This window comes from Callithrix jacchus, chromosome 1 (assembly GCF_049354715.1).
Source record: "Callithrix jacchus isolate 240 chromosome 1, calJac240_pri, whole genome shotgun sequence".
Taxonomy (NCBI): Eukaryota; Metazoa; Chordata; class Mammalia; order Primates; family Cebidae; genus Callithrix; species Callithrix jacchus.
This window is the reverse complement of record NC_133502.1, coordinates 185,553,509-185,580,781: the sequence shown is the minus strand read 5'-3', so window position 1 is coordinate 185,580,781 and position 27,273 is coordinate 185,553,509. Positions and strand designations below refer to the sequence as shown.

Genomic DNA, 27,273 nt, shown 5'->3' with positions numbered 1-27,273 from the left:
CCTGCGTGACATTCCTTTAGGCATCACCACTGCACACACCGGGAAGTGGGGGGAGGAGGGGCAGAGCGCGCCGCGCATGGGCCACACGGGGAAGGCACGCGCTCGGGCCCTGGGAGCGCTGGTCCTGTACAAGGTGGTGGGCCGGGCACGCACCCGGAGCGAGGGCGGGGGCGGGCGGGTGGCGCTCTCCTGTGCCCGAGGTGCAGGGCAGGGTGGAAGACAGTCCCGAACCAGCGTCCGGGGAAGCCCGTTCTGGGCCGCAGGCCGGACGAGGAGACGAGGGGGTCGGCCCTCTCGAGTCCAGAGGAGGAGGAGGAGGAGGAGGAGGCGGTCTGAGGCAGCGGGAACCCGAGCGTCTCTGGGAGGCGCTGACGGCCGGGAAGTCAGGGACGGCCGTGGGGGGAGGGCAGGGCCAGCCCCGGCGTGGAGGGTCAAGGGGCAGACGGGGCGTGGGTGGGCGGTGCAGCAAAAAGAGGGGAGGGTGGAGCTCAGGCTGCAGAGGAGTGCTTTCGCCCGAGGAGGGGCGACCCAGCCAGCTGGGGCCGTGGGCCCCGATGTGGCTCAGGCTGGTGCTGCGGGAAGGAAGGAGCTGCCGTCTCTCCTCCAAGCCCCTCCGCCTGGGGCCACTTAGCCCCCTCTCCCCACTGCTCAGAGACCCCAGGGCCCTGCCTCTGCCGGAGTGCCCTGCGGCCCTGCCCAGCCGACTCAGCTCTGCCCCTTCCTCAGCCGCTCGGGTCCGCACCTTGGTCCAGCAGGGGCTGCCCGCCAGGCAGCGGGGTGGGCGGGCGGACGGACGGGAGGCCCAGGGTGGGCAGTCTCTAGGGCGGGTGGGCTTCCCTCAGGCCTTCCCGAGCAGCAGGACCCATCAGTGTCCTTGGCCGGGCTAACTGGGCAGGTGGGCGCCTCCGGGGGCCTCACACCACGGTGCTGACCGAGGGATCTGAGAGGTTGAGCGGGCCCGTGATATCAGTGGGATGGTACTGCTGCAAAATAGAAATACACAGACAAGGCGCCCGTTAGCCCCACGCAGGGGGCACGCGCGGGGCCAGGACGGGGTGGACCGGCCAGCCGGCCAACCAGCGGGCGGGCAGGCGCAGCCTGGGGGAGGCTGGGGGTGCTCCTCCCCCGACCCCGTGGTGCTCCGGGGCTCTGCGTGGGCCGGGCCGCTGTCCCGTCCGTCTGTCTGTCTGTCTGCGGGGGAGGGGGCAGAGGAGGGCGGGCGGGGAGTCTCAGCTCTCCCTATGACGGGAACACAGCTGCAGCTGGCCCTCCTCCCTCTCAATAGCGCGTCGCGGCAGCACTGTGTCTTTTTGGTTTTGCAAAGCGCCGCGTCCACCCCCGGTGCTCTATAAATAAGAACCAACAATCAATACCCGCTGGCCCCGCCGGCCGCCAGGGACCCCAGCCCTCAGCGCCCAGTGCCGCCCTGGCCCGGACCGGCCACAGGACGGGGCAGAGGATCTCCGCAGCCGGACTGACCCCACCCTGCCCAAAGGAGCCCCCCACCCAGGCCTCCCTCTGAACAAGCTCACAGTCCCAGAGACCAGGTGGGAGCTGGGCTGCCCTCCCCTGCCCAGACCCCCAGCTGGCAGTGCCCCCCACAGTTCAGCCTCGCAGGGTGGGGCCAGCCCCAGATGCCACATGATGCCAGGGCTGGCCCCAGAGGACGGTCCCTGGTGCCCAGGGAGGCTCGGGTGAGGGTTCCGCTGGGAACATGTCCCCAGGAGTGCACCATGAGGATCTCTGAGCTGCACCTGGCCCAGCTCCAGGCAGGGCCCTGGGACCCAGTGTCACCCTCTGAAAGTGACCCATCACCTGCAAGACATTTGTGCTTGCCTCCTGGTGGCTGCCTGTCCCAAATTGCTGCTTCCCCTGTCTGCTCTTCCCTGGACACCCGCTCTTCCGCAGCCTGCCCAGCCCACGGTCCCTGTGCTATTCCCCGTCGCGGCTCTCTGCTCCCTGTGCCCCCTAGCGGGACTCCTGGCTCAGACTCTGCAGCATTGGCTCTGCCTGCTTTCCAGGGCATGGGTGGCCCCAGGAATGGTGCTTCCTCCTGCTCCTTGAGCTTCCAGTGGATCCCAGCCCTACAGGCTCTCACTGTCCACCCATCCTGCATGCCAAGTCCCTTTCCCAGGAAGCTGAGCAGCCAGGCCTCAGGGTCCCTCTTGGGACACCCTGGTGGCTTCACCTTGGGACTTGGGTTGCTCGATACCAAGTCCTGTCTGTGCCCTGCAGTCCTGCTCCGCTTCCAGTGCATTCAGGGGCGGGTGACTGCAAATCCCACTTCCTCACGGGGCTTAAGCTTTGTGGTGATGCTGCCTACAGCCTGGGGGGCTTCCTGTGGGCCAGACTGACCCCTGGACTTCAGGGTGGCCACTGGGCTGAGGCTTTCTGGGCAGAGCCCCTCCCCACCATGCTGCCTGGGCCTACAGTGCTGCCAGCAAGGCTGGGTCTGCTTTGGGGGCCTCTGGTCCAAGTGTGCATATCCTGTGCAGCCACAGCTACTCCAAGCAGGAGGTAGGAGGAATCTGAGCTCCAAAGGGCAGAAGGCCTGGCTCTGTGGGGTGGGCTCTGTGGGGTGGCTGGGGTCAGGAACTGAGGTGTTCGTCTCCCTTCCAGAGGCCTCCCTGTCTGGGAACCTCAGTGTCCGCAGGCCAGGGCTTGTGGGGCCACCCCTACCTGTTCTCAGACCCTCTGGGAGCTGCTGCCACACCTCCTGCGGGGACCCTGCTCAGCCTGGGGTGGGAGCCACCCCTTCTGGTCCCACCCCGCTCCCTGCCTGACAGGCCCCTATGGCCGGGGCCAGTTCCAACTCCAGGCCCCAGCCGTCCACCCAGATGGACCCAGGCCCGACCCCCAGCCCCCGGCCCACACAGAGACCACATAGAAGATGCGACACGCATGGCTCTGGTGAGACAGGTGAGACAGGTGTCTGGGGGGCGGGGCCAGTGGCCAGACAGACGGACGGGATGGGACATCACAGCCACCCCCTCAAGGGCCATCGCAGGGGTGAAGTGAGGGCGGCGGACCCCTCTGGGAGAGGCGAGAGAAACAGGGACATAACAGAAGTGGTGTGGCCTCCTGGCGGCTGAGGAGTCCAGGATGGGGCCGAGCTGGGCTCCCAGGGCCCCAGACCTGGCCCCAAGAGGTGGTGTGGCTGACTGACTGACCAACGACATGACAGCTTCAAGATGGTGTGTGGGTCATGGCAGGGAGGTGGGCGGGCAGACTAACGGAGACACACGGGGAAAGCCGAGGACCCAGGAGGGCCGGGGAGAAAGGTCCAGAGAGTGAGAGCACCGCACAGGTGGGCTGGGCAGAGTGGCCGCCGCAGGGAGACGGGCAGAGTGGGCCACAGGAGCCCGGGGCCGGGGCGGGGTGATGGGGCGGGAGACACACGCAGGGCAGGGGCAGGTGGAGTCGGACGCGGGACTGGGGTGCTCTCCCCCTTACCGTGTCTTTGGAGGACCTACGCCTCTTGAAGCTGGAAGCCAGGGTGGAGGTGATAGCCCTAAATGTGGCTTTCTTTTTAGGGTCAGGCTCTGCTCTACCACTCTTTCTATCCTAAAATGAATATGTATAAGTGATTAGATGGCTAGGGTGGTGGCCACACCTGCCCTCGCCTGCTCCTGGGTGGGCCGCTGCCCAGCCTGGCCGGCCACTTGGGCCCTCGCTCCTGCCTGCCTCCCTGTGCTGCACAGATGGGCCGACAGCGGACGTTCGAGGGTCGCCTCTTCTCCTGCCCAGGGTCTCGGGCCTGACCTTGCTCATGCTGGGACTGGGCTTGGGGGATCTCGGCTGGCTCTTCCTGGGATGTCCGCCTGGCTCCCTGGCTCCTGGGTGGCCCTGGCTTACAGGCGTCCCGAGGAGAAGGAGTCCTCTGAGGACTGGAGGAGTTGCCCCTCAGGCCACACCAGCTGTCTGCCTGGAGGCCACTGACCCCCAAGGGGCACACATCAAGATTCAGGAAGGGGCCGAGGGCCAGAGGCAGGTGTCGAGGTGAAATTGGAGTGACAGAGGCAGCTCCCGGGACTCTGGCCTCAGGTCTGATGGCCAGGTGGCCTGTGCCGGCCAGTGGTGGCAGCAGCCAGGTCCCCAGGGGACCTGTGGGGCCAAGAGAGCAAGAGTGGGCAGATGAGAGGTGTGGGGCTGCAGCAACCCCCTCCCCCAGCAGCCCTGGCTGCAATGTCAGCTTCATCTCAGGACACAGGCTCCAGGACGGCACCCAGAGAAAGAGAAGAGATGGAGTGAACTGGAATTCGGCCACAGCCCAGGCCCTGAGGCCTGTACAGGCCCACTACCCACCCTGTCCCAGGTGGGCAGTGGCTGCCCTTGCTGGCGGCAAATTCTCATGGATGCGACCTGGCCACCAGGCAGGACCAGGCCTGGCCCAATTCGGATCAGAGTCACAGAGCACAAGGAGAGCAGGAAGGGGGTCTCCGAAGGGTGTCAAGGGGGCTTGGGTCGGCGGAGGGCAAAATGCATCTTGGACTCACGTGCCATACACAGGCGGGCCCCTGTCTTACCCTGCCTGATTGCCTTCCTATGGAATGGGTACCGTCGGGCGACTCTGGAGACAGAGGGGCCAGGCGGAGGCTTGGAGCAGGGTCCGTGGCCTCCCTCGGCCCCGGCTTTGTAGTGGGCAGCCACCTGCAGGCAGCCCCCCACCAGCACTGCCCCCGTTCCCTGGGAGCACTCACCATTGCCCCTGGCCATGGCTCCTAGCTCCAGTCCTGCCCACCGGAGCCAGAGCCAGTGCCACGGCCTTTGGGGATGGAGGAGGGCCATGGCCAGGCCGGGCCCTGGGCACCAGGCCTCGGAGGGTGGCCTGCCCTACCTGCAGGTTCTTCCTCCACACGTTCACTGCTGCAAAAGCCAGCTGCATCTGCTTCCGGCGGGCGTCCTTGTGCCGCTTGTAGGCAATCTCAATGAAAATCAGGAAGATCCCAGCCACGATGCCCCCAGCCACCAGCATGAAGACCCCTGTGTGCCAGGATCCAGAGCCTCATTTGCTGGCCAGGGAGGCCGCAGTCCACAGAGAACCCACCGGAGTGTCAGGGAGGCCGCACCTGCCATGTTCTCAAAAGTGAGGGTCGCAGGGGCATTGCTGCGTGAGTCACATTCCTGATACCGAACCCACGTCTTGTCCAGGTCTTCCATGAAGCCATTCTCATGGGACCTGGGGGTGGGGGCTAGTGAGCCTGTGGTGGGCGGTGCACAGGAGGGGATGAGGCAAGCTGGGGGCAGGGGAGCCAGGGTGGGGCCTGTGGGGTGGGGGGACATGGAGTGGGCAGCACCTGGCCCTGTCTGGAATCTGTGGTCCAGCACTGGGGAGGGCATCCATCTCTGGTGGAGGGGCAGAGGAGAGACACCGGCACCCTGGTACTCACTTGAGGATGGACAGGGACACGTTCTGCTTCCAGGCAGAGGAGGGACACGGGCGCCCTGGGACTCACTTGAGGATGGACAGGGACACGTTCTGCTTCCAGGCAGAGGAGGGAGTCGGGTGCCCTGGGACTCACTTGGGGATGGACAGGGAAACGTTCTGCTTCCAGGCAGAGGAGGGACACGGGCGCCCTGGGACTCACTTGAGGATGGACAGGGACATGTCTGCTTCCAGGCAGAGGAGGGACATGGGCGCCCTGAGACTCACTTGAGGATGGACAGGGACACGTTCTGCTTCCAGGGGCTGTCTTTCCGCATGCCGATGCCAAAGCCAGAGCGAAAGAACAGCTCTCCTGTCGTCACCAGGTCGCACTTCTGCGAGGCCTCGAACTCCAGCACTGCTGAGTCCCAGATGAAGGCGTGCAGCTTGCTGCCGGCAGAGGCGGGGTCAGGGGAGCCCTGGTCCTGCCAGCCTGGAAGCCCCACACCCGTGACCTCCGGGGTGCCCGGCTTGGATGCGCTCCTGCCTTGGGGAGGCTGCCCATCCCGGTCCGCACCACCCACTCCCCGCGCCCCACCTGTCCTTCCCGTCCTGCACAACCCCTTCCCCGCGCCTCACCTGTCCCTCACGGCCTGGATGGCCTCCGCTGCGCTCTCATAGTTGTGCTTCTCCATGTGCCGGTACATGGTGCTCAGCTCCACCTGCCGCCGGAAGTAGATGTCCACGGAGCTCTGCTTCACCGTGGCATAGATGAACTTGTCCGAGGGGTTCCTCAGCTGCAGGGTCAGAGGGCAGGGCTCCAGCAGTGGCTCCCCAGGCCCGTACCTGAGCCGACCCCAGCTAACCTGGAGCTCCCTCCCCCAGCCCGGCCAGGCCTCACCCGAGGGTCGTTGATGCCTGTGATGCGCTCCTCCGGCCGGTCCAGAACCAGGAAGGCCGCCAGGTTGGCAGTGTAGGAGGCCACGATGATCATGGCAAAGCCGGCCCACACCATGCCCAGGATGCGCGCGGAGAAGCTTCTCGGGGCGCCTGTGGGCGGGCGGCGGGGTGAAGGGCTCAGTCAGACTCTAGAGGGCTGGGGCAGGGCCGGGCGGGCCGGGCGGGTGGGGCCTTACCTTCCCCGATGCCGGAGTTGAGCAGGACGCCCCAGGAGAACCACATGGCCGAGGACAGGGTCAGTGCGTCCTCCTCCTCATCCTCGCTGTTCACCTTGAATCGACCGAAGGGGCTGCGGGGCGCAGAGGTCGGGCGGGAGAGAGGGCGGGAGAGGCGGCCCAGTCCCGCCCCACCCCTCGCCGGCCCCGCCCCCCGCGGATGGAGGTGTCTAGGCCCCGGGTCGCGCTCACCTGAAGCGGTCCAGCAGATATAGCATCACCGCCACCACGTGCACCGACAGCCCCACCAGCAGCCACAGTGTGCTCTGGAACGGCTGCATGAACGAGTCCAGCGTGCTCCGGGGGATCTCCTGCGGGGGACGCGGGGGACGCGGGGTTAGCGCCGCCCGGGTGCTCCGGGCACCCGCTGCCACCCGGCCCCTGCCCACCTTCTTGACCAGAATGGTCAGGCCCTGGTACTTGAAGGGCTTGGAAAACTCGATGTACTGCGCGCGCTCGTTGTTGATGGTCAACGGCGCCACGATCATGTCTGCCTGCCCGCTGAGCAGCTCGCCCATCATCCCGTTCCACTCCTTCTTGTTGCTGTTGTTTACCTGAGAGGCGCCAGAGCCGGCGGGGATGCAGGCAGCGTCCGCCCAGCTCCCGCCGCAGGCCCACCCCGAGGTCCTGCCTCAGACCCTAAGCCAGCTCGCAGGCGCCACCCTACTCCAGCCCCGACCTGCCCCCCCACCGGCCGCGCCTGCTCCATGCCCCACCCCTTCCAAGCCCCCGTCCGCAGGACCCTCCCACACCGGGCCCCACCCCAGCCAGCAAGCCCCGGCCAGTAAAGCCCACCGTCCACTCTATGCCCCACCCACTCCAGGACCCGCCGGCCCCTCCATGCCAGGCCCCACCTCAGGCCCTGCCCGCCCCATGCTCCGCCCACCCCACGACCCAGCCCTTAGGCCCCGCCCACTCTGCCTCACCCACTCCAGGACCTCCCGCCTGCAGGCCCCACCCAGTTCATGCCCCTCCCACTCCAGGACCTCCCGCCTGCATGCCCCGCCCACTCCACGCCCCACCTCGTCTTTCAGGCCCCTCCCATGCTGGGGCCACAACCCACCCAAGCCCCGCCCTCTCCGTGCCCCACCCACTCCAGGACCCCCGCCTATAGGCCCCTCAAGCTGGGCCCCGCCCCCGCCTCCCCGCCTACCCGCTCCTGTGTGCCGAACTTGCCATCGGCCACCAGGTGCACCTCGTAGGTGAAGTTCATGGTCCGGGCCAGCTTGATGAGCAGGTCGATGCAGAAGCCGTAGCAGCACTGAGGCACCGTGTGGCGGGCTGGGGAGGTGGGGGCCGTGACTGCTGGGCTCCGGGCCGCCCCGCGCCCCGCGCCCGCGCCCTGCCCCTTGCACTCACGGCTGCCCGGCGACGTGTCGTTCGGTCCGGTGCAGATCACCTTCTTAACCGGGTCGCCGTTGACTGTGAACTCCTCTTTGCATGTCCCGTCACTCAGCGTGGGCTTGACGTACACGAAGGGCTCCTGGTGGATCGTCACAATCTAGGGGGAAAGGGGAGACCCAGCCTGGACCACCGACCTAAGGCGGCCCAGGGCGCAGGCCTCTTAGCCCCTAGCCTCCCCTGGCGCCCCTCCTAATCCCCGACGGTTTCCCCTGACCCCGTCCCCGCTGGCGGCCACTGCTTCTCTCTGGAGCTTCTTTACAGAGCCCAGGTGGGCTGGACACATTCTCCCCGGCCACCGTCAGCATCATCTGCCTGCAGCCCCCGGGGGAAGGGGCAGGGCACAGAACGACTCCCGGAGCGCTAAGCCCTTCTCTTCACCGCTTTTCCTCCAGTCTGGGCTTAGACATGACTCCTTCCAGCAGAGGAGCTGCCGATGTCCTGCGTGCCAGGAACCTTCCCATGGTGAGTAACTCCCCACCTGCAGGCTGACCCCCCTTGCTGCGCCATGAGGACCCGCGCGTCCACGAAGCCGACCTGCGCCTGCGTAGGACCCGGGGCGTGGGGCTATCCACCCATGCCTCCCTTCATCCAGGCACTCTGCCTGTTCCCGCCCCCAACCCCGCAGGCTCTGGCACACAGCCTTCCGGCTTTGAGCATCGGTCTGTGGCTCCTTCCTCTTGCCCCTGTGGACATGCTCCCCCCATCCGTGGCCTCCTTGACCCACACTTCTGCTTGGGCTCAGCCTCCTGTCTGTCCTTCAGGGGACCATGGCCTGGGGGTGGGGAAGGGATCTGGGGCAGGGGGGCTGGAATGGAGCATAGCGTACTGCCAGGACTCTGGGGGGAGATGACTCAGAGCTGAGCGCGAAAGGTGGGCAGGGATCAAGCAGGTGCCCAAGGGCAGGTGGAGCAGAGGCGCCCGAAGTCCAGGACTGCAAAGGCAGGGAGCCATGGGGTTAGTGGGAGAGGCACCTCCTGGCAGGGCCTAGGGAGGGTGAGTCTGAGAGGGGGGCAGGCCCAGCCTCAGCCTCCAGGCAGCATTTTGGCTTTTATCCCCAGGGGTATCAGGAGCCATTAAAGAAGTTTATTTGATTTATAAAACTTTCACGATGTTTTTCTGTTATACAGGTAATACATATGCTAGTACTTTAAAAAAATTAGTGAGGCCAGAAACAAACTTGTAAAAAGCCATCTGCATCTCACAGCCTGGATGGGGTCTTTGGCGTTTGACCACTGCTTTCAGACTTTTTAGTGTGAGGTGTCTGGGCTGCAATGAGACCCACACTGGCACTAGAAAACCCCACCCTGTCTGGAGAGCAGAGAGGGAATCTGGGTGGGAGGCTACAGGGGTTGGCACCAGGCTTCAGGGGTGGGCTCAGAAGGCAGACAGGGTGAAGAGACACTTGAGGGCCTGGAAAGACAGGGAAACATGCTGCCTGTGAGGTCCTTGCCTTTGGTGGTCTGTGGTACCGCTGGGACTGGAGTGTGTGTGCAGTGGGCGTGGGGTGGCTCTGCCCCAGGAGGAATGCCCAGGAGAGCACCATGGAGTAGGGAGCCAAGGAAAAGATGCCCCAGAGGAGGAAGCCAGCCAGGGCAGGGGGCTCTCAGAAGCCCAGGGGAGTCAAGAAGGACTGTCCACCACAGGGAATGTGGCAGGAAGGCCACGTTGGAAGAGGACAGTTTGACGCAGTCCCATCAGGAGACCATGGGGGCTGGAGGAGGGATGAGTGTGGAGGACCAGTACTCAGGACAGCTGGTGCTGAAGCTGAGGTCTGCACCAGACCCCCTCTGCTGTTCTCTATCTGCTCTTCCCCAGCCGGGTGCTGTTCCAGACAACTGCTCCAGACTTAAGTAGGGCTGGAGAGCAAGAGGGGCACTGGAGAGCACCTGTGGGATTGGGGCAGCTTCCTCTCCTCCCTCCTGATCTCTCTGCTTCCTGCACTGTGCCAGGTGTGCTGGATGGTGGTCAGGGGAAGCAGGCCCCACCCCCACTTCCTTTAGTGGCTTTCATTGCCCTCACTGCAGCCCCCTCCTTCAGGCCAGAGGGGTTGGATGGGCTGTCTAGGGTGGGGACACTGAGGGAGGTCTGTGGGGCCCCACCTTCAGTCTGGTGGACATCTGGTACCCTCGAGGCTTCTCTGTCTCTCCACCTGGCCAGATGATCTTCCTGTCATTAGGGATGACCTGGGGGTGGGAGTATGAGATGGAGGGTGGCCACGCAGGGGTCTTGGCCCCAGGACCCTAAGGCCCCAGCCCCCACCCCCTCATGACCCCCACCTACGTGGGTGCCGTTGTAGATGCCCACTTGCACCAGCTTGCGGTTCTGCAGGTTCATGATGCTATAGTTGGCAAACTTCCGGTCCCCATCCTCATTGAACTCTACGCGGCCGGTCACCCCATCCGCATACTTGGAAGACATCAGCACTCTAGGGGAGGAAGCATGGCTGAGGCTTCTCAGAGCTGCTCCTTCTCCCTGCCCACTGAGCTGCTCAGGCTTGCCCCTCGTCCCAGTTCCAAGAATGGAAAGATCGGCAGACGCCAGACCCTGGCCGGCAGGGTGTCTGCCTGCACCAGATGGACAGTGCAGCTCATGGCAGCTGAATGGCTTCTGGGTGCCAGACCCTGCTTCAGAGGCTTTCCATGGGTCAGGATGTTGTCCTCACAGCCATCCTGTTTGACAGAGAGGGAGGCAGAAGCCCAGAAAGATGCCTGCCCTCTTGCCAGCGAGTGAGGGAGAGGTTGAGCCGGCTCTAACCAGCAGGCTGTCCTGTCTGGCTGTGTGTGCCTGTGTATATTCTACCCAAAACCACGAGTGAACTTGTGTGGACACGTGATCCCTATGCGGGGTGCACCCATGCATGTATTGTGTCTCATGCCTAAGTCTGTGTGCACACATAGTTCTGTGTATGCGTGTGCACACGTGCTGCCTACATCTGCGCTTATGTGGGCATTGTGGATAGTGGCTCTGCACATGGGGACCTGGGGGTGGGCGGGCATGGCATGGTGTCCAGACGTACTGTGAGCTCACTCCTGCCATACTGCAGATGCTCACTTGGGTCTCTGGTCCTTGGCCAACCCTGGCTCTCTCAGGCTCGTGTGCTGTCCTTGGACTCCTTGTCTGGCCTCCTGGGCCCCTGGAAGCTTTCAGTCCCCATCTGTAGCAAGAGCCTCCTCCCAAAGGCTGCCAGCCACACAGGGAGAGGGGTGCTGTTTCAGGGTGGGCTGCAGTGTTAGGGGCGAGAGCAGTGGAGCAGTCCCTACTCCAGTGACAGTCCAGGTACTGGTGTCAGTGTTGGGAAGGCAGATGATTGTGCCATTCGATGTGGTGGTGCTGGGGGTGCGGGGCGGGGAGAGGAGAGAAGTGACACTGTCCATAGAATGTAGGCAGCAGGCTCACTGCAGCACTCCAGAGAGTGGTGCCGCCCACCTCCTGAAAGCGACCCTGCCCACCCCAGCGCCCCCACACCTCTCTTCAAGAGCCGCCCCGCCCAGCTCCCTATGAGCGACCCCGCCCACTTCCCCAAGAGCGGCCCCTCCCAGCCCCGAGAACGAGCCCGCCCGGCTCCTGCGAGGCCACGCCCACATCCAGAGCCCCGCCCCGTTCTGAGAGGCCCCGCCCACCTCTTGAAGAGCGGCCCGGTCTTCCAGATGTTGGTGTTGCCCACGCAGCCCCGCGGCGGGTCGGTGATGTTCTCCTTCTCGAGGAGCTCGTGCACGGCCTGGGCCACCACGCCCACGGCGTCGCTGATGTGGGCCGACTCGTTCTTGCCGTTGATGAGCTGCAGCCCGAGGATGCCTGGGGCGAGCACGCGACTCAGAGCCCGCTGGGGGCCTCCCCGCTCGGGGACCCCGCCAAGGCCCAGCACTCACCGTCTGGGGCGTAGCGCAGGGCGTTCCCCGAAATCTCGCGCTCCCCGACCAGCCACACGTACCCGGAGCCCGTCATGTTCAGCATCGCGGCTGCGCGGTACACGGTGGCAGCATCGTCCTCGCTGTGGGGCAGACGGGGGTGACGGGCCAGGACTCCAGCCCTCCCACCGCGCTCCGCAGGCCCAGATCCTCCTTCTCTGGAGCAGGGACCTGCCCAGCCCCCAGCCCCTCCTGGAGCGAAGCCTGGAGACCCGCAGAGGCACTGGGGCCCAGAGCCCAGGAGCCTCCCAGGCCTTCGTCGCTGGCCCTTACCTTGGGGGAGCAGGGAAAAATTAGGGACCTGGCTTAGGGGACTAGCCTTTTGCTGTTGTCTCCACCTGTGCCCCCCAGCACGCCCACCCCTCCGCGTCAGAAGGCCCCCCACGATGGTGATGGATCATCACTAATCACTTCCTGGCCAGATACCAGGCACTGCTCTAAGTGTTTCACAGTATCCCTGTGTCCCGAAGGGAGATGGAGGCACGCAGGACACGCGAGTTGGTAAGTGGCAGAGTCAGGACACAAGCTCCTAAGACCTCCTAGAGAAGTCCCACCGCTCTGGTCCTCTGTGTTCAAACATGTGAAATGAAGGGTTGGGGGGCGGTTCTCCAGGTTGGTGAGATACTGGTGGGATGCAGCGTCCTGGGGGTGGCCAGAGATGACAGGTGGCCTTCCCCTCTGGGGTCTGCACAAGCAGCTGTCTTTACCCTGCCACCCAGGCCTGGGACCACCCGGAGGACAGAGCAGAGGCAGGCCTCACCTTGTGGCCGTGTGTGGTCTGGAGCGCTGGCAGTGTTCTTGCAGGTGGGCCCCTGTGGACAGTGGAGCAGGGGACCTGGTCCTCTGGGGCTGGGGCCTCTCTGGCTATGACAAGGACCTGGGGGCCTGGTGGGACTCTTGAGGCCTTTGTGGGGGTCTTCCTTCACCCCCGTCTGTCAGACCCTTCTCTGCAGGGCCTGACGGGCTCCAGGTGGGCCCAGACCACCCCTGACACTTGGCTTCTCCAGGCGTGTGCAGCAGGGTTGGGCAGATTACCTGAGTGTTGAGTAATTTTCACAATGCTTGACGCTGGAAACCAAGGTGACCCTCCCCTCCCTGAGGAGAGGTCTGACCCCAATTTTCTCAAGAATAAGCCCACAAAGAAATGCAAACCTTCAGTGTTTGTTCTACATGACAATGCTATTGGTGGATGTCAGCAACACAAAATAGAGGTGGCACCAGCAGCACTGGCCCAGGCCCCAAATGAGAGCATCCAGCAGAGGCTCCGCACACAGAACACAGCACAGCTTCCAGCAAGACCCAACATCACGCCTGTCATGGCACAGGTTGCCCGCTGTCAAAGTGCCCACTGGGGCCTGACGGAGAAGGCCATCTTCTTGACACAATTCAGGTTCATGGCATGTGATGTGGTGGAATGATCAGAAGCAAAACAGTTGTAAACAAAAGCCTGATCTGTCCATCAAAACTCATCCGATAATTTTTATGGAAATAGCTGATATCAATCAAGACAATTTCAGAAAAATGAAAAATTTTGGAAACAAATTATCTGCATACTATGGAAAATTGGTCAAAAATTAAGATTGGCATAATGTCTCCCTGAAAAATACCCTCAACATCCCTCACTAAGGAGGAACCAAAATGTGACAGATTGACGGGCTGAGGTCAAGAAGGCCTTTGCCTGCTGATGCCCAGGGCTTGCCTCTCTGCACTCCTGGGAGATGGGCATACTGGATGGGCCAGTCTGCCTCTGCTGTGGAACATTGGCCTCTGCTCCAAAGAGGCCAAGGTGGGCGGATCACTTGAGGCCCAGGAGTTCGAGACCAGCCTGGCCAACATGGCAAAACCCCATCTGTACTAAAAAATACAAAAGTTAGCCAGGGGTGGTGGCATATGCCTGTAATCCCAGCTACTTGGGAGACTGAGGCATGAGAATCACTTGAGCCTGGGAGGCCAGGGTTGCAGTGAGCTGAGATCGTGCCACTGCACTTCCAGCCTAGGCGACAGAGCAAGACTCTGTCTCAAAAAAAAAAAAGGCCAGGGGTGGTGGCTCATGCCTGTAATCCCAGCAATTTGGGAGGCCAAGGTGGGTGGATCACTTGAGGTAAAGAGTTCAAGACCACCCTAGCCAACATGGTGAAATCCCATCTCTACTAAAAATACAAAAATTAACCGGGCATGGTGGCGCACACCTGTAATCCCAGCTACTCAGGAGCCTGAGGTGGGAGAATCACTTGAACCCCAGGGGTCAGGGGTTGCAGTGAGCTGAGATTGTGCCACTGCACTCCAGCCTGGACAACTAAGCAAGACTTTGTCTCAACAAAAAAAGAGGAAAGAGGGATGTTGTTGGGTGTGGGTTTGATATGTGTGCTGTGGTCAGTGTATGCATATGTGTGGGGTATGGCATGTAAGCAGCATGGGTGGTTGGGTGTGCACGTGGTGTGTGTGGTGCACGTGTGTTGTGTGTACAGGTGAGCATGTATCTATGGGGGTCTTTGTATGGAGTGCATATGGTGCTGTGCTGTGTGCCTGTGCCTGTGTCTCATGTGCAGGTCTTGCATGTGTGTGTATATGGCATGTGCTTGGTGCATGTGGATGTGTGTACTCATGTAGTGTGTCTGTGGTGTGTGTGCACATGTGTACGTGTTGTGTATGACCTATTCATGGTTGTGCATGCATGGATGGATATGTATGAGTGGTGTTACTGTGTGGATACATACATTTGTGCACATGTGTGTGTGGGGTGTGCACATGCATAAACCTGTGGCATGCAGTGTGTGCTCATGTGCATGGACATGTGGTAGGCACATGGTTTCTGTGTGAATGCATCTATATATCTGTCTGCCATGACCATGTCCCTTTCCCTGGGCTGACCTTTTTCCTAGGGCCATGTCTGGAAATATGACCTTGACCCTGAGGCTGGCAACAAGGGGCAACCTGTGGGACTGCAGTGCATGGCTCAGGGGCTCATTGTCCAGAGAGAAGACAGTGGAGAAAATGCCCACTCCCCTCTCTGTGGGGACCTGGGCATGGTGGGGTTCTGTGGATTGGTTTTGTATGTGCTTTTCTGACCCATGTCCTATTGGTCACGCCTGTTAGAACGTAGGGATCGCTTGATGTGAACTTGTCTGTTGCAAAAGTGCCCAACAGCGGAGCAGGTATGTTTTAGGGTAATCGACACTTTGAGTCGCCCCCTCTTGGATGCAGAAATCCTCCACTGGCTCTCAAGCTCTGGGATGAGTGAGGGAAGTGTAAACAATTCAGAAAATAATAGAAGAGGCTGGGCATGGTAGCTCATGCCTATAATCCCAGCACCTTGGGAGGCCAAGGTGAGTGGACCACCTGAGGTCACGAGTTTGAGGTCAGCCTGGCCAACGTGGTGAAACCCCGTCTCCACTAAAATTACAAAAGTTAGCCACGTGTGGTGGTTTGTGCCTGTAGTCCCAGCTTCTCGGGAGGCTGAGGCAGGAGAATTGCTTGAACACAGGAGGCAGAGGTTGCAGTGAGCTGACATTGTGCCACTACACTCCAGCCTGGGCGACAGAGCAAGACTCCCTCTCAAAACAACAAAAAAGAAAACAGGAGAGCCCTGCTGAGCTTTCCTTGGGCTGATCTTTTTCTAAGTAAGGCTTTTTCTGGGCGAGGCTTTCCCTGGGTGGGGCTTTTTCCGGGCAGATGGGGCTTTCCCTGGGTCCGAAGTTTCTGGGAGGAGCTTTCCCTAGGCAGGGCCTTCCCTGGGCGTGGTTTTCCCTGAAGGGGCGGTGGGGAGGCTTTCCCAGGGTGGGGCTGTCTCTGGGTGGAGCTTTCTCTGGGTGGGGCTTTCTCTGGGTGGAGCTTTCTCTGGATGTGGCTGTTTCTGGGTGGAGCTTTCTCTGGGTGGAGCTTTCCCTGGGTGGGGCTGTCTCTGGGTGGAGCTTTCTTTGGGTGGAGCTGTCTCTGGGTGGGGCTTTCTCTGGGTGGAGCTTTCCCTGGGTGGGGCTTTCTCTGGGTGGAGCTTTCTCTGGGTGGAGCTTTCCCTGGGTGGGGCTTTCTCTGGGTGGAGCTTTCTCTGGGTGGGGCTTTCTCTGGGTGGAGCTGTCTCTGGGTGGGGCTTTCTCTGGGTGGGGCTTTCTCTGGGTGGAGCTTTCACTGGATGGGGCTCTTCCTGGGTGGGGCTTTTCTGGGCGGGGCTTTCCTTGGGTGGGGCTTTTTCTGGGCAGGGGTTTTCTGGGCGGAGCTTTCCCTGGGCGGGGATTTCTCTGGGCGAGGCTTTTCCTGGGTGAGGTTTTTCTGGGTGGAGCTTTCCCTGAGTGGGGCTTTCCCTGGGTGGGGCTTTTCTGGGTAGGCTTTTTCCCTGGGTGGGGCTTTTCTTGGGTGCGGCTTTTTTCTGGGCAGGGGTTTTCCTGGGTGGGGCTTTTCTGGGCGGGGCTTTTCCTGAGTGGGTCTCTTTCTGGGCAGGGCTTTTCCTGGGTGGGGCTTTTTTCTGGGCAGGGCTTTCCCTGGGCGAGGCTTTTCCTGAGTGGGTCTCTCTGGGTGGAGCTTTTTTGGATGGGCTATTTTTCCCTGGGTGGGGCTTTCCCTGAGCAGGGATTTTCCTGGGTGGGTCTCTTTGTGGGTGGAGCTTTCTTGGGTGGGCTTTTTCCCTGGGCGTGGCTTTCCCTGAGCGGGGCTTTTCCTTGGGTGGGTCTCTCTGGGTGGAGCTTTTTTGGGTGGGCTTTTTCCCTGGGCGGGGCTTTCCCTGGGCTGGTCTTTTTTCCGGTCTGGGCTTTCCTTTCTTGGGACTTGTGCATACCCGGACCTTGCCTAGTCACATCTTTTTAAATCTTTTCTCCTGGAGCCCTGGCTAACCCTCCCTAGGGCCCACAGGTGGATGAGTGGTGTGGACAAGTGACCCGTGAGCCTAAAGCTGAGTGCAGGGGGCGTAATGGGGGAGGATTAGTGCTTTTTTATAGCAGTTGTGGGAGGAGCAGGCAAGGCTCGTGGACAGCTCTAAGCAACAGCCCTAACTTCCGCTGGGGAAATTCCTGCCTTCTAGACTGAGGAGTCCTGGCTGGCCCCACCCTGCGCTCTGCTCTGGTGAGGGGGCTGCAGCTGTCTCCGGGCCAGAGGGTCGTTTGAGGGACCGTGCACGTGGTGGTCTGCCATGGGAACGAGTGTCGCTGGCTGTTTCCTGAATGCAGGCCTGGACGGCTGGGCTGTGTTCCTCTGGGCATTTCGCTGCTGTTTCACTCTGCTCTGTTGGAGCCTAGCAGAGCTTCTAGGTCAGGGGACAGTGAGGTTGCGGCTGTCCCATGGGGCAAGGTCCCTCACCCTGCCCTTCCTCACACTTGCTCTGCTTATTCCCAGTCACCCAGCCTTTCCCTTCCCGGGAGAACCTAGCCATTTGCAAATAGGGAGCTTTTCACAGTGGGCTCCTCCCCGAGGTTGCTGTGTTGCAACGGATCCTGGCCAGAGCAGCCTGATTTCCTGGGTACCTAACTGGTTTCCCCTTCAAGCTGCTGCTTCAGCTGTTCCAATCCTTAGGAAGTCTGGCCCTCTCCCTGCCATGGGCCTTGTCACCTGGCACACCTGCACATCACTTCCATTGGCCTCTTCCCTGGGCCAGCCCCAGGCCGTGTCTGATAGCTTTGCAGGGTCTCCTCCATCTCCCACCCACACAGCCTAGCTCAGCGGCATGTGACTTCAGAAAGGAGAAGGGCCCAGGGAGGGAGGGATAGATGGAGGGTGTCACATCAGCCAGGGTAAGAGGATTGTGGGTGTGGGTGGGGTGGGTGGGGCTTTCCGTGGTGAAGGTGCTTTGGAAGCTGAAGGTCACTGTGCCCAACAGTATCCCAGCTCTGGCTCAGATGGTGGGTGCTTGGCCAGGTTCCACCCTGTGTGCAGCATGTAGGGCCCTGCCCAGCCTCACCTGGCAGAGAGGATGATGACCCGGGCCTCCAGCTCTTTCGCCTCCATCAGCAGGGCCGTCACGTTCTTGGTCCCTGGGTCAAACTGCAGCACCTTCTCCGCCTGCGGTGTGAGCAGGAGTGTTAGCAGGTGGCTGGGGCAGGGGACATAGCGCCTCAGGGGTGAGGGTCCGGCCGGAGCCGCTGGGAACCCCGAGGCAGCTTAGCTAGGGCTGCCGTGGTCTGCGCGTGCCACCTGCGCCTCCGCCTGCCTTCCTCAGTCCTCACCTGGCCTGGCCTCACCTCTCCGGTCCTGTCCTGTCTTCAGCTTGCGCGCTCACCTGTGCTTGCCCTGTGCTCTCTCTGCTCTCTCTGGGTCTCTCTCTCCACCTCACTCCTGTTCTCATCTTTGCACTGAGCATGCAAGCTGACTCAGGAGGCGTGCAGCGGACGGGAAACAGAAGAGTTTTGGAATGCAACCAGGAACAGAGATGGGGCTGACTTTTCCAAAACCACGGGAGGTCCTCTGAGGTCTGATTCCGCAGGCCCCTGCAGGAGCAGCCCAGCCCCAGCGGGCGGGTGGCCAGGCGGGCGGGCTCCCTCTTGGGTTCCACAAGGAAACCCTGGGGGTCCCGGAGATTCGCATGCACTTCCCGGAGAGCAGCTCCTCCTGCAGCCGCGCCTGCCTCGAGGGTGCAGGCTAGGGTCACGGCGGGTGGGCCTCAGGCACCCGCACCGCCACGCCTGCCCTCTCCTGCCTGCCCTCTCCTGCCTGCTGCCGGCTGCCTCTCCTCATTGCTTGGGCCTGCGGCTCGGCGGCTGGGCCAGACAGTGGCCCTAGTGGCCGAGGCGCCGAGGCCAGGGCTCCCTAGCCGTGGGTGGCGTGCACGTCCATGCATATATACCTTGGGTCCGCGCTTGTTGTCATAGGACAGTTGGTCGAGGTTTTCATAGTTCCTTTTTTTACTCTGATGAATAATGTGCACAGAGAAAATATGCAGACACAGAAGAAGATTATAAACGGTTGAAAATGACGGCGCTAAAGCAATCACACCACCTCCTCGGCACGTCTGCAGACGGGCTCCTACCTGGAGCTCGCAAACACCGAGGCCCGGGGCGGGGCTGGGGTGGGGCGGAGCTGGGGGTGAGTGACGTGGGGGCGGGGCCACGGAGGCTCCCTGCCACGAAGCTGTGCTCTTGGAAACGATCGCTCTCAGGAGAAAGGGAGGCCCTGTCCGCGTCCACCGTTCGGAGGGAGCCCACCTGCCACCCCCACCCTGCCATGCACCTGCTGTGTGGCCCCAGCAGTGCCCACCCCAACCCGCGTCAGTCCTGAGTGGGAGGTGAGCAGCCCCCCGGGACCCTGTCCCCATGTCCCACCCCCTCCCACTCCTTGGCCTCCCTCTGCCTCACTAGAGGCCAAGGTGTCCTCACTAACTGGGGTGTCCACGTCCATCGGCTCACATGTGCGCCCAAGAGGGTTTGTGTGTGCATACGTGCGCCTGCAGGGGTGGTATGGGCCTCTGGGTATCTGTATGGGAGAGTTAGCCCATGAAAGCCAGTGAAGGTTGGGGAGGGGCCAGATGGTCTGAGCATGCCTGTGCTTGTGTGTGTGCCTACGTGCGTGGGTGTGTGTGTGCGTGCATGTGTGCAGGTGTATGAATTTGTGCATATGTGTGTGCACGTGTGTGCATGTATGAGTGTGCATGCGTCCGTGTGTGTGTCCGTGCATGCATATCCGTGTGTGTGTGTGTGTGTGCTGGTGGGTGCAAGTGAGGGTAAGCATGCACATGAGAAGTGCCCCTGTGCGTGTGTCCCAGTGCGTCTGGCACTGGGCAGCATGGAGGCAAGTGTGGCCTGAGCCTGTGTCCCGAGGTTCGGAGTGTGATGGGAATGTGTGCACGAACCTGTGAGTGACAGCAGCCGGTTGGGTGTGCAGGGGTGAGTGTATGATGGGAGTCCGTGGCCGTGGGTGGGCACACCAGAAGGTGAGGGGTCATTGGGCACCGGGGTGAGGGGCACTGTCGTGTGTGAGGCCCTCGGTTCTCATGCCTCTCTCCGCCAAGACTCAGCAGACCCCCACAACAGGACTCCCAGGACCCTCTGGTCTGCCCCTGGCTTTACCCACCACCCAGGCCCTCTGGTCCCTCCCGGGGCCTGTGGTGCCTTGGGGGTGCCAGCTTGGCCCTAAGTTCGATGAAGCCAGCCCTGACACGAAACATGCTCCCAGCCACCCCTTGGTCTGGCCCTCCTCAGCCTGTGCCTCCTCCCCCTGCCTGACCAGGAGCTGGCATAGGTGCTGAGCACCCAGGGCTCCGGGATCCTGCAGCCAAGCTTCAGCTCTGCCTCAGGCTGCAAATGGGAGTGTCAAGGAAGAGGGCAGGGGTCTCTTGGACCCCCATTCCCAGTTCTATCTCTCCGTAGCCCCACAGAGTGGACGCCTGGCTGTGTGTGGGGTCAGTGTGTTGTAGAAGAAGGTGGCTAATTGATCTCGGTGAGGAGCATGGAGGGAGCCCTGTGGTGGGGGTAGGGGGGGAGGGGAGCCCACAGGGGTGGCCCGGGGGCAGGTGTCTGTGGGTGGGGCTTTGCTGAGGCGTGGGTGCAGGGCTTCAGGGGAGGCCACTCCGGGGAGGACAGGGAATGGGCCCAGAAGGGAGGGGACAGGCCTGCGGGGTCCGTGTGCAAGGAGGGGGCCCTGTGCAGGGGAGGCCTTGCCCAAGGAGGCTGCTGGGGACTCAGCGCGGGATGGTGGGAAGAGTGACGTGAAAACCCGAGCCTGGCTGGGTCCAGGAAGCGAAGGGTGTGGGCAGGAGGAGGGACGAGGGCGCGGGGCAGCGCGGGGCAGGGGTGTTTGCGGAGCTCCAGGTGGTCTGGTCCTCGCCCCGCAGGGACTGACACGAAGGAGATTTAGACTAATGGCAAAAGCGAGTGAAATGAGCCGAGGACAGGCTGGGGCGGGCGCTCGCCAGACGCGGTGGTGCTGACCATGCACGATGGAAAGAAGAGGGTGTCACACACGGAGCCACAGACACACGGCGGCCCGTCCTGCACCTCGGCTCCGCCAGGCGCCCGCCCGCGGCACGACCCTCACCTTGGACTCGCGCTCCTCCAGCAGCGTCTCCAGGCGCTTCTGAGCCGCCCGGCCCTCGTGGTCGTCGCTGACCAGCAGGATGACGTGGTTCCAGCTGTAGACACGCATCATCTCGAACCACACGCTCGACTGGTGGGAGTAGGGCGGCACGGTGCGCAGGAAGCTCAGGTGGATGCTCTGTGGGGTGCAGGGGCGTGGCGGGCTGAGGGCGACCCGCAGGGACTGCGCTCCCATCTGCCTCCTGCCGCTGGAACACCCACTGGGGGCTGTGGACCCCCTATCTCCCCCCATCCCTGCCCACTGGGGACACTTTCTAGACCTTGGGACCCCCTTCCTCCCACCCATCCCCACCCCTCTGGGGACAGTTTCTAGACCCTGGGACCCCCCTTCCTCCCACCCATCCCCACCCCCCTGGGGACACTTTCTAGACCCTGGGACCCCCTTCCTCCCACATATAATATTGGAAATGGAGGAGGTTTGGTGTTGGCCTCTGCAGCACCCTAAGGGACATGGGTTTCTGTGGAATTGTTCCTGGGGTGAGCTCACCGCCTCCCCTGCAGCCCAACGCCTTTGGACAAGCTGAGCTCAGGAAGTTCTTGATGACACAGAACCTCAAAGATCCTCCCGGGGCTGCCCACAGAGTCCTCCCCAATTTAAACAGCTGTATGTATGAAGAAGAATTCACTCTTGGGGCTAAAGTCTTCATCTCCTCCCCAGGCTGGTGTGGTGCTCACTTGCCCTGCCTTGCTTCCCCGGCCACGAGCTGCCAGGGAGTGTCCTGGCACAGCCAGGAGTGGAGCAGGCTCTGCCCCCTTGGCCTCAGTTCTCTGTGTCCATCCGGGTGAGCCCTGGTTCCTTCCATGTCCCTGTGGACCCACGCTGATCTTGGGGTCCTCTGAGGTTCCCTCTTTGTGGCCTGGGGCAGTGCTTTGGGGTGCAAAAATGTCCCCTGCCTCTGTCTGTCCACCTGGTGAGATGCCTGAAAGGCAGGCTGTGGCTGAGGTCTTGGACTAGCTCTGACCTGCCCTCTGGTTCATGTTTTGGACACAGGTTGGTTGTAAATACAGAACCTGGTAAGGTCAGGGTGCAGCGGTGAGGTTTCCTCCTCCCTTTGGCCTCCTATAAATTTGGGGCATGTGCTGGACTAGCCATGCCCTGGGGCATCCCCGTCCCTCTTTGAGCCACTGGCTGCTTTCCTTGGCAAGGCCATTTTCTCTTCTTGACATGTGAGGAAGCTGGTGCCCAGAGAGGGGAAGGAGATCATGGTCGAGGGCACAGGAATAGATCCTCACCTTCTCTTGAAGGAGATTGTGCCCAAGGGCACAGAAATGGACCCCACCTTCTCATGGCCTGGGTGAAGTCACCGGGGAGGAGCAGTGTGGGCACCGAGAGCCACTGCAGGGCTTTCACAGCCTCAGGAAGGGGGCATTCCAGCCTCTGTCTCAGCTCCTGCCTCGGGGCCTCCCATCCTCCAGAAGAGGCTGGGCCTGGCTGGGGTGACCCTGTGCCTTAAGGCAGTTTTAGCAGGGACTGTGAGTGTGAATGTGTGAGTGTGTGATGGTCTGAGTGTGAATGTGTGATAGTTTGAGTGTTAATGTGTGATGCTGAGTGTGTGATGGTGTGTGAGTGTGTGGTGCCATGAGTGTTAGTGTGTGTGTGTACAATGCTATGAGTGTGTGTGGTGCCATGAGTGTGAATGTGGGAGGGCGTGATGGTGAGTCTGTATGTGGTGTTGAGTGTGAATGTGTGATGGTGTGTGTGTGGTGCCATGTGTGATGCTGTGTGTGTGGTGCCATAAGTGTGAATGTGGGATGGTGTGATGGTGTGAGTCTGAATGTGTGTGTGGTGTCAAGTGTGAACATGTGATGGTGTGCGTGTGATGCCATGTGAATGTGTGTGTGTGATGGCATATGTGTGTGGTACTTTGAATGTATGTGTGGTGGTGTGAGTGTGAATGTCTGTGTGATGCTGTGCGTGGTGCCGTGTGTGATGCTGTGTGTGATGGTGAGTGTGTGTGTGTAATGGTGTTTGAATGTGTGATGCTGTGTGTGTGATGGTGTATGTGGTTCTGTGTGAGTGTTGTGATGCTGTGTGTGAGCGTGTGGTACCATGTTAATCTATGTGTGTGATGGTGTGAATGTGTGATGGTGTGTGTGTGGTGTCCTGAGTGTGAATGTGTGTGATGGTGAGTGTGTATGCAGTGTGTGGTGTGTGTGGTGGTGTGTGGTGAGCATTTGATGCCATGAGTGTAAATGTGTGTGATGCCATGAGTGTGAGTCTGTGAGTGTGTGATGCCGTGAATGTGTGTGTGGTGTCATGATGCTGAGAATGTGTGATGGTGTGTGTGTGGTGCTATCAGTGTGAATGTGTGTGGTGCCATGAGTGTGTGTGATGGTGACTGTGTGTGTGTGGTGCCATGAGAGTGGTTAGGGTTAGGGTGAGTCATGGTGTTTGTGAGTGTGAGTGGTGCCATGAGTGTGAATGTGTGATGCTGTGAGTGTGAATGTGTGTGTGGTGGTGTGAGTGTATGATGCTGTGTCTGTTGTGCCATGAGTGTGAATGTGTGTGGTGCCGTGTGTGTGATGGTGTGAGTGTGAATGTGTGTGGTAATGTCAGTGTATGATGCTGTGTGTGTGTGGTGCCATGGGAGTGTGAGTGTGTGATGCTGTTTGTGAGTGTGTGGTGCTGTGTGTATGATGCTGTGTGAGTCTGTGTGGTGCCATGAGTGTGTGTGTGAGATGCTGTGAGTGTGTTAATGTCTGGTGCCATGAGTGTAATGCTGTGACTGTGAACATGTGATGCTGAGTGTGTGTGTGATGGTCTGTGTAATACTGAGTATGTGTGTGTGGTGCCATGAGTGTGAGTGTGTGTGATGCCATGACTGTGTGGTGCCGTGTTAGTGATGTGTGTGTGATGCTGTGTGTGAGTGTGTGGTGCCATGAGTGTGAATGTGAGTGTGTGATGCCATGTGTATGGTCCTGAGTATGTGTGTGATGCTGTGTGTGTGATGCCATGTGTGAGGGAGTGTGTGATGCCGTGACTGTGTGTGTGGTGCTGTTAGTGTGAATGTGTGATGCTGTATGTGTGGCGCCAGGAATGTGTTTGAGTGTGGTGCCATGTAAGAGTGAATGAGTGTGTGATGCTGTGTGGTGCCTTGAGTGTGAATGTGTGAGTGTGTGACGCTGTGTGTGGGGCTGTCTGTGTGATGCTGTGTATGTGTGCGGTGCCACGAGTGTGTGTGATGCTGTGTGTGGTGCTGAGTGTATGATTCTGTGAGTGTGTGATGTGTGTGTGGTGCTGTGTGTGGTGTCATGTGAGTCATGCTGTGTGATGCTGTGTCAGTGTGCAATGCTGTGTGTGTGGTGCCATTAGTGTGTGTGATGCAGTGAGTGTGAATGTGGTGCTGTGTGTGAGTGATGCCATGTGTGTTGTGCCATGAGTGTGTGTGATGCTGTGTGTCAATGTGGTGCTGTGTTAGTGGTGGTGTGTTAGTGGTGGTGTGTGAGTGGTGCTGTGAGTGGTTGTGTGTGAATGTGAGTGGTGTGTGTGAGTGGTGCCATGTGTGAGTGGTGGTGTGTGAGTGGTGGTGTGTGAGTGGTGCTGTGAGTGGTGCCGTGTGAGTGGTTAGGGTTAGGGTGAGTGGTGGTGTGAGTGGTGTGTGTGTGAGTGATGTGTGACTGGTGGTGTGGTGCCATGTGTGTGGTGGTGTGTGAGTGGTGGTGTGTGACTGGTGATGTGTCAGTGGTGTGTGAGTGGTGCTGTGAGTGTGAGTGGTGGTGTGTGTGGTGTGAGTGTGAATGGTGGTGTGTGAGTGGTGGTGAGTGAGTGGTGCCGTGTGTGAGTGGTGATGTGTGAGTGGTGGTGTGTGGTGGTGTGTGTGAGTGGTGGTGTGTGAGTGGTGCTGTGAGTGGTGCCGTGTGAGTGGTTAGGGTTAGTGTGAGTGGTGGTGTGTGTGTGAGTGGTGGTGAGTGATGTGTGACTGGTGGTGTGAGTGGTGGTGTGGTGCCATGTGTGTGGTGGTGTGTGAGTGGTGGTGTGACTGGTGATGTGTCAGTGGTGTGTGAGTGGTGCTGTGAGTGTGAGTGGTGGTGTGTGTGGTGTGAGTGTGAATGGTGGTGTGTGAGTGGTGGTGAGTGAGTGGTGCCGTGTGTGAGTGGTGATGTGTGAGTGGTGGTGTGTGTGAGTGGTGGTGTGGTGCCGTGATGCCATGTGAGTGGTTAGGGTTAGGGTGGTGGGTGTGTGTGTGAGTAGTGGTGTGAGTTGTGGTGTGTGTGGTGCTGTGTGAGTGGTGGTGGCATTAGTGTGAGTGGTGGTGTGTGTGGTGGTGTGTGTGAGTAGTGATGGTGTGGTGATGAATGGTGGTGTGAGTGTATGAGTGATGCCATGTGAGTGGTTAGGGTAGTGGTGGTGTGTGTGAGTGGTGGTGTGTGAGTGGTGTTGTGAGTGTGAGTGGTACCATGAGTGATTAGGGTTAGGGTGAGTGGTGGTGTGTGTGAGTGGTGTGAGAGTGGTACTGTGAGTGTGAGTGGTGGTGAGTGTATGAGTGGTGCTGTGAGTGTGTGAGTGGCAGTGAGTAATGCCATGAATGTGTGATGCTGTGAGTGGTGCTGTGTGTGTGGTGGTGTGTGAGTGGTGGTATGTGATACTGAGTGTGAGTGGTGCTGTGAATGTGATGCTGTGTGGATGGTGCCAAGTGAGAGTGGTGACGTGTGTGAGCATACTGTGTGTGAGTGGTGCCATGAGTGTGTGTGAGTGGTGGTGTGAATGTGCATGTGAGTGGCAGTGTGAGTGTGAGTGGTGCTGTGTGTGAGATGCTGAGTGGTGCTGTGCATGAGTGGTAGTGTGTGAGTGGTGTCATGAGTGTGAATGGTGTGAGTGTGGTGCTGAGTGTGTGTTGTGCCATGAGTGTGTGTGATGCTGTGAGTGGTGTTGTGAGTGTATGTGTGATGCTGAGTGGTGCCGTGTGAGTGGTGCCATGAGTGTGAGGTGCCATGTGAGTGTGTGATGCTATGAATGTGTGAGTGGTGCTGTGCATGTGTGTGAGTGGTGGTGTGTGTGTAGTGCCGTGTGTGATGCTGTGTGTGTGAGATGCTGAGGGTGTGTGTGGGGGGGGTGCTGTGAGTGGTGCCATGAGTGGTGCCGTGAGTGGTGCTGTGTGTGGTTCCATGACTGTGATGCTGTGTGAGTGTTATGCTGTGTGAGTGATGCCATGAGTGTGTGATGTGTGTGTAGTGCCATGAGTGTGAGTGCAAGCCGTGCCATTAGTGTAAGTGTGATGCTGTGTGAGTGTGTGGTGCTGTGTGTGTGTGTGATGCTGAGTGTGTGAGTGGTGCCATGTGTGTGGTGCCATGTGGGTGCTGCGGTGTGTGATGCTGTGTGTGGTGCTGTGTGAGTGGTGCCGAGTGTGTGTGTGTGATGCTGAGTGTGTGTGTGGTGCCATGAGTGTGTGTGGTGCCATGTGTGAGTGAATGTGTGGCACCATGAGTGTGTGTGGTGCCATGTGTGTGACTGTGTTGTGCTGTGTGTGTGGTGCCATAGTATACAAGGCCCACATGTGATTGTGCATTGTGTGTGTAAGAGCTCGTGAGTGTGCATGTGACCGTGTTTGCAGATGTGTGAGCTGGACACATGAGTGTGTGGCCATGCATGATTGTGGAGCTGTGTGCTTGAGGCTGCGAGGGTGTGGTGGGTGTGAGTTTCACGTGAGCAGAGCATCTGGGCTGCGTGCGGGACCGAGGGCTGGCGCCTGGTGTGGCTGTCCGGCTTACCTTGTCCGAGTAGATGGACATGCGGGTGGTCAGCCCCAGCACAGGAATGCGGTAGAAGCCGGCTGTGTAGGAGACGGGGGTGGGAGTGAAGTGGTCGTTTGGGGTTGGCGGGTGGCTAACCAGAATGGCGTAGACCTGTGGACACAGGAGTCAAGGTCAGCTCAGCCAGGAATGGGCCGGGCACAGCTGGAGCCTGAGATCTGGAAGCAGCAGAGGCTGAACCCAGCAGGCCGAGGTGGGGCTGGGACACAATTTGGGTCCATGCTGTATGCCCAGGCCCACAGGGCAGGGAGAAGACCCATCCTCATCTTCCATCAGCCAATTGCAGACTGGCAGAGGCAGAGCAGGGCTGAGGAAACACAGGGGGAGGGCAAACCCCATCTGGACGCCCCCTCACACTACAGACCCCACCTCAACCTCCCCTCACACCACAGAGCCCACCTGGATGCCCACTCACACCACAGACTCCATCCGGACCCCCCTTCACACCGCAGACCCCACCCGGACCCCCCTCACACTACAGACCCCACCTCAACCTCCCCTCACACCACAGACCCCATCCGGACCCCCCCTCACCCCGCAGACCCCACCCGGACGCCCCCTCACACTGCAGACCCCACCCTTACCTCCCCTTACACTGCAGAGCCCACCCGGATGGCCGCTCACAACACAGACCCCACCGGACCCCCCCACACACCGCA

At 60.6% G+C, this 27,273-nt stretch overlaps 2 protein-coding genes across 9 annotated transcripts in view; one reads left to right on the top strand and one right to left on the bottom strand.

Moving 5' to 3' along the window:
* Positions 1-2: 2 nt before the first annotated feature.
* The window catches only part of GRIN1 (glutamate ionotropic receptor NMDA type subunit 1), a 29,866-nt gene continuing 2,595 nt past the window's right edge, over positions 3-27,273 (bottom strand). Inside the window, exons 2-21 of one of the 8 annotated variants that reach the window (XM_035264075.3) lie at positions 26,573-26,707; positions 20,805-20,981; positions 18,619-18,681; positions 17,737-17,837; positions 11,814-11,935; positions 11,565-11,739; positions 10,225-10,369; positions 10,044-10,127; positions 7,900-8,041; positions 7,694-7,821; positions 6,930-7,094; positions 6,733-6,851; positions 6,502-6,614; positions 6,267-6,415; positions 6,005-6,162; positions 5,654-5,815; positions 5,070-5,179; positions 4,838-4,983; positions 3,454-3,564; positions 3-1,346 (exon numbers count right to left, since the gene is read on the bottom strand). In XM_035264075.3, the coding sequence (XP_035119966.1) occupies positions 1,230-1,346; positions 3,454-3,564; positions 4,838-4,983; positions 5,070-5,179; positions 5,654-5,815; positions 6,005-6,162; positions 6,267-6,415; positions 6,502-6,614; positions 6,733-6,851; positions 6,930-7,094; positions 7,694-7,821; positions 7,900-8,041; positions 10,044-10,127; positions 10,225-10,369; positions 11,565-11,739; positions 11,814-11,935; positions 17,737-17,837; positions 18,619-18,681; positions 20,805-20,981; positions 26,573-26,707 (2,622 nt within the window). In that variant the 3' untranslated portion in view covers positions 3-1,229. The remainder of the gene's footprint in view (positions 1,347-3,453; positions 3,565-4,837; positions 4,984-5,069; positions 5,180-5,653; positions 5,816-6,004; positions 6,163-6,266; positions 6,416-6,501; positions 6,615-6,732; positions 6,852-6,929; positions 7,095-7,693; positions 7,822-7,899; positions 8,042-10,043; positions 10,128-10,224; positions 10,370-11,564; positions 11,740-11,813; positions 11,936-17,736; positions 17,838-18,618; positions 18,682-20,804; positions 20,982-26,572; positions 26,708-27,273) is intronic. The other 7 variants (XM_035264082.3, XM_035264094.3, XM_035264104.3 and 4 more) reach the window with 7 other exon arrangements.
* On the top strand, positions 8,081-20,762 carry LOC118145600 (uncharacterized). The gene is made up of 6 exons (XM_078332849.1): positions 8,081-8,212; positions 8,337-8,406; positions 12,204-12,353; positions 12,572-12,656; positions 20,138-20,207; positions 20,602-20,762. Exons 2-6 carry the CDS (start codon positions 8,378-8,380, stop codon positions 20,622-20,624), a joined length of 357 nt encoding a protein of 118 aa, XP_078188975.1. The 5' UTR covers positions 8,081-8,212; positions 8,337-8,377; the 3' UTR covers positions 20,625-20,762.

What these genes read in the sequence shown, in the direction of transcription:
- LOC118145600 (XM_078332849.1), top strand. Translation starts at nt 8,378, where the DNA reads ATGTCCTGCGTGCCAGGAACCTTCCCATG. An exon ending in GTGCCAGGAACCTTCCCATG is followed by an intron (nt 8,407 to 12,203) that starts GTGAGTAACTCC and finishes TGTGCCCCCCAG; the next exon opens with CACGCCCACCCCTCCGCGTC. An exon ending in AAGGTGGCTAATTGATCTCG is followed by an intron (nt 20,208 to 20,601) that starts GTGAGGAGCATG and finishes CTCGCCCCGCAG; the next exon opens with GGACTGACACGAAGGAGATT.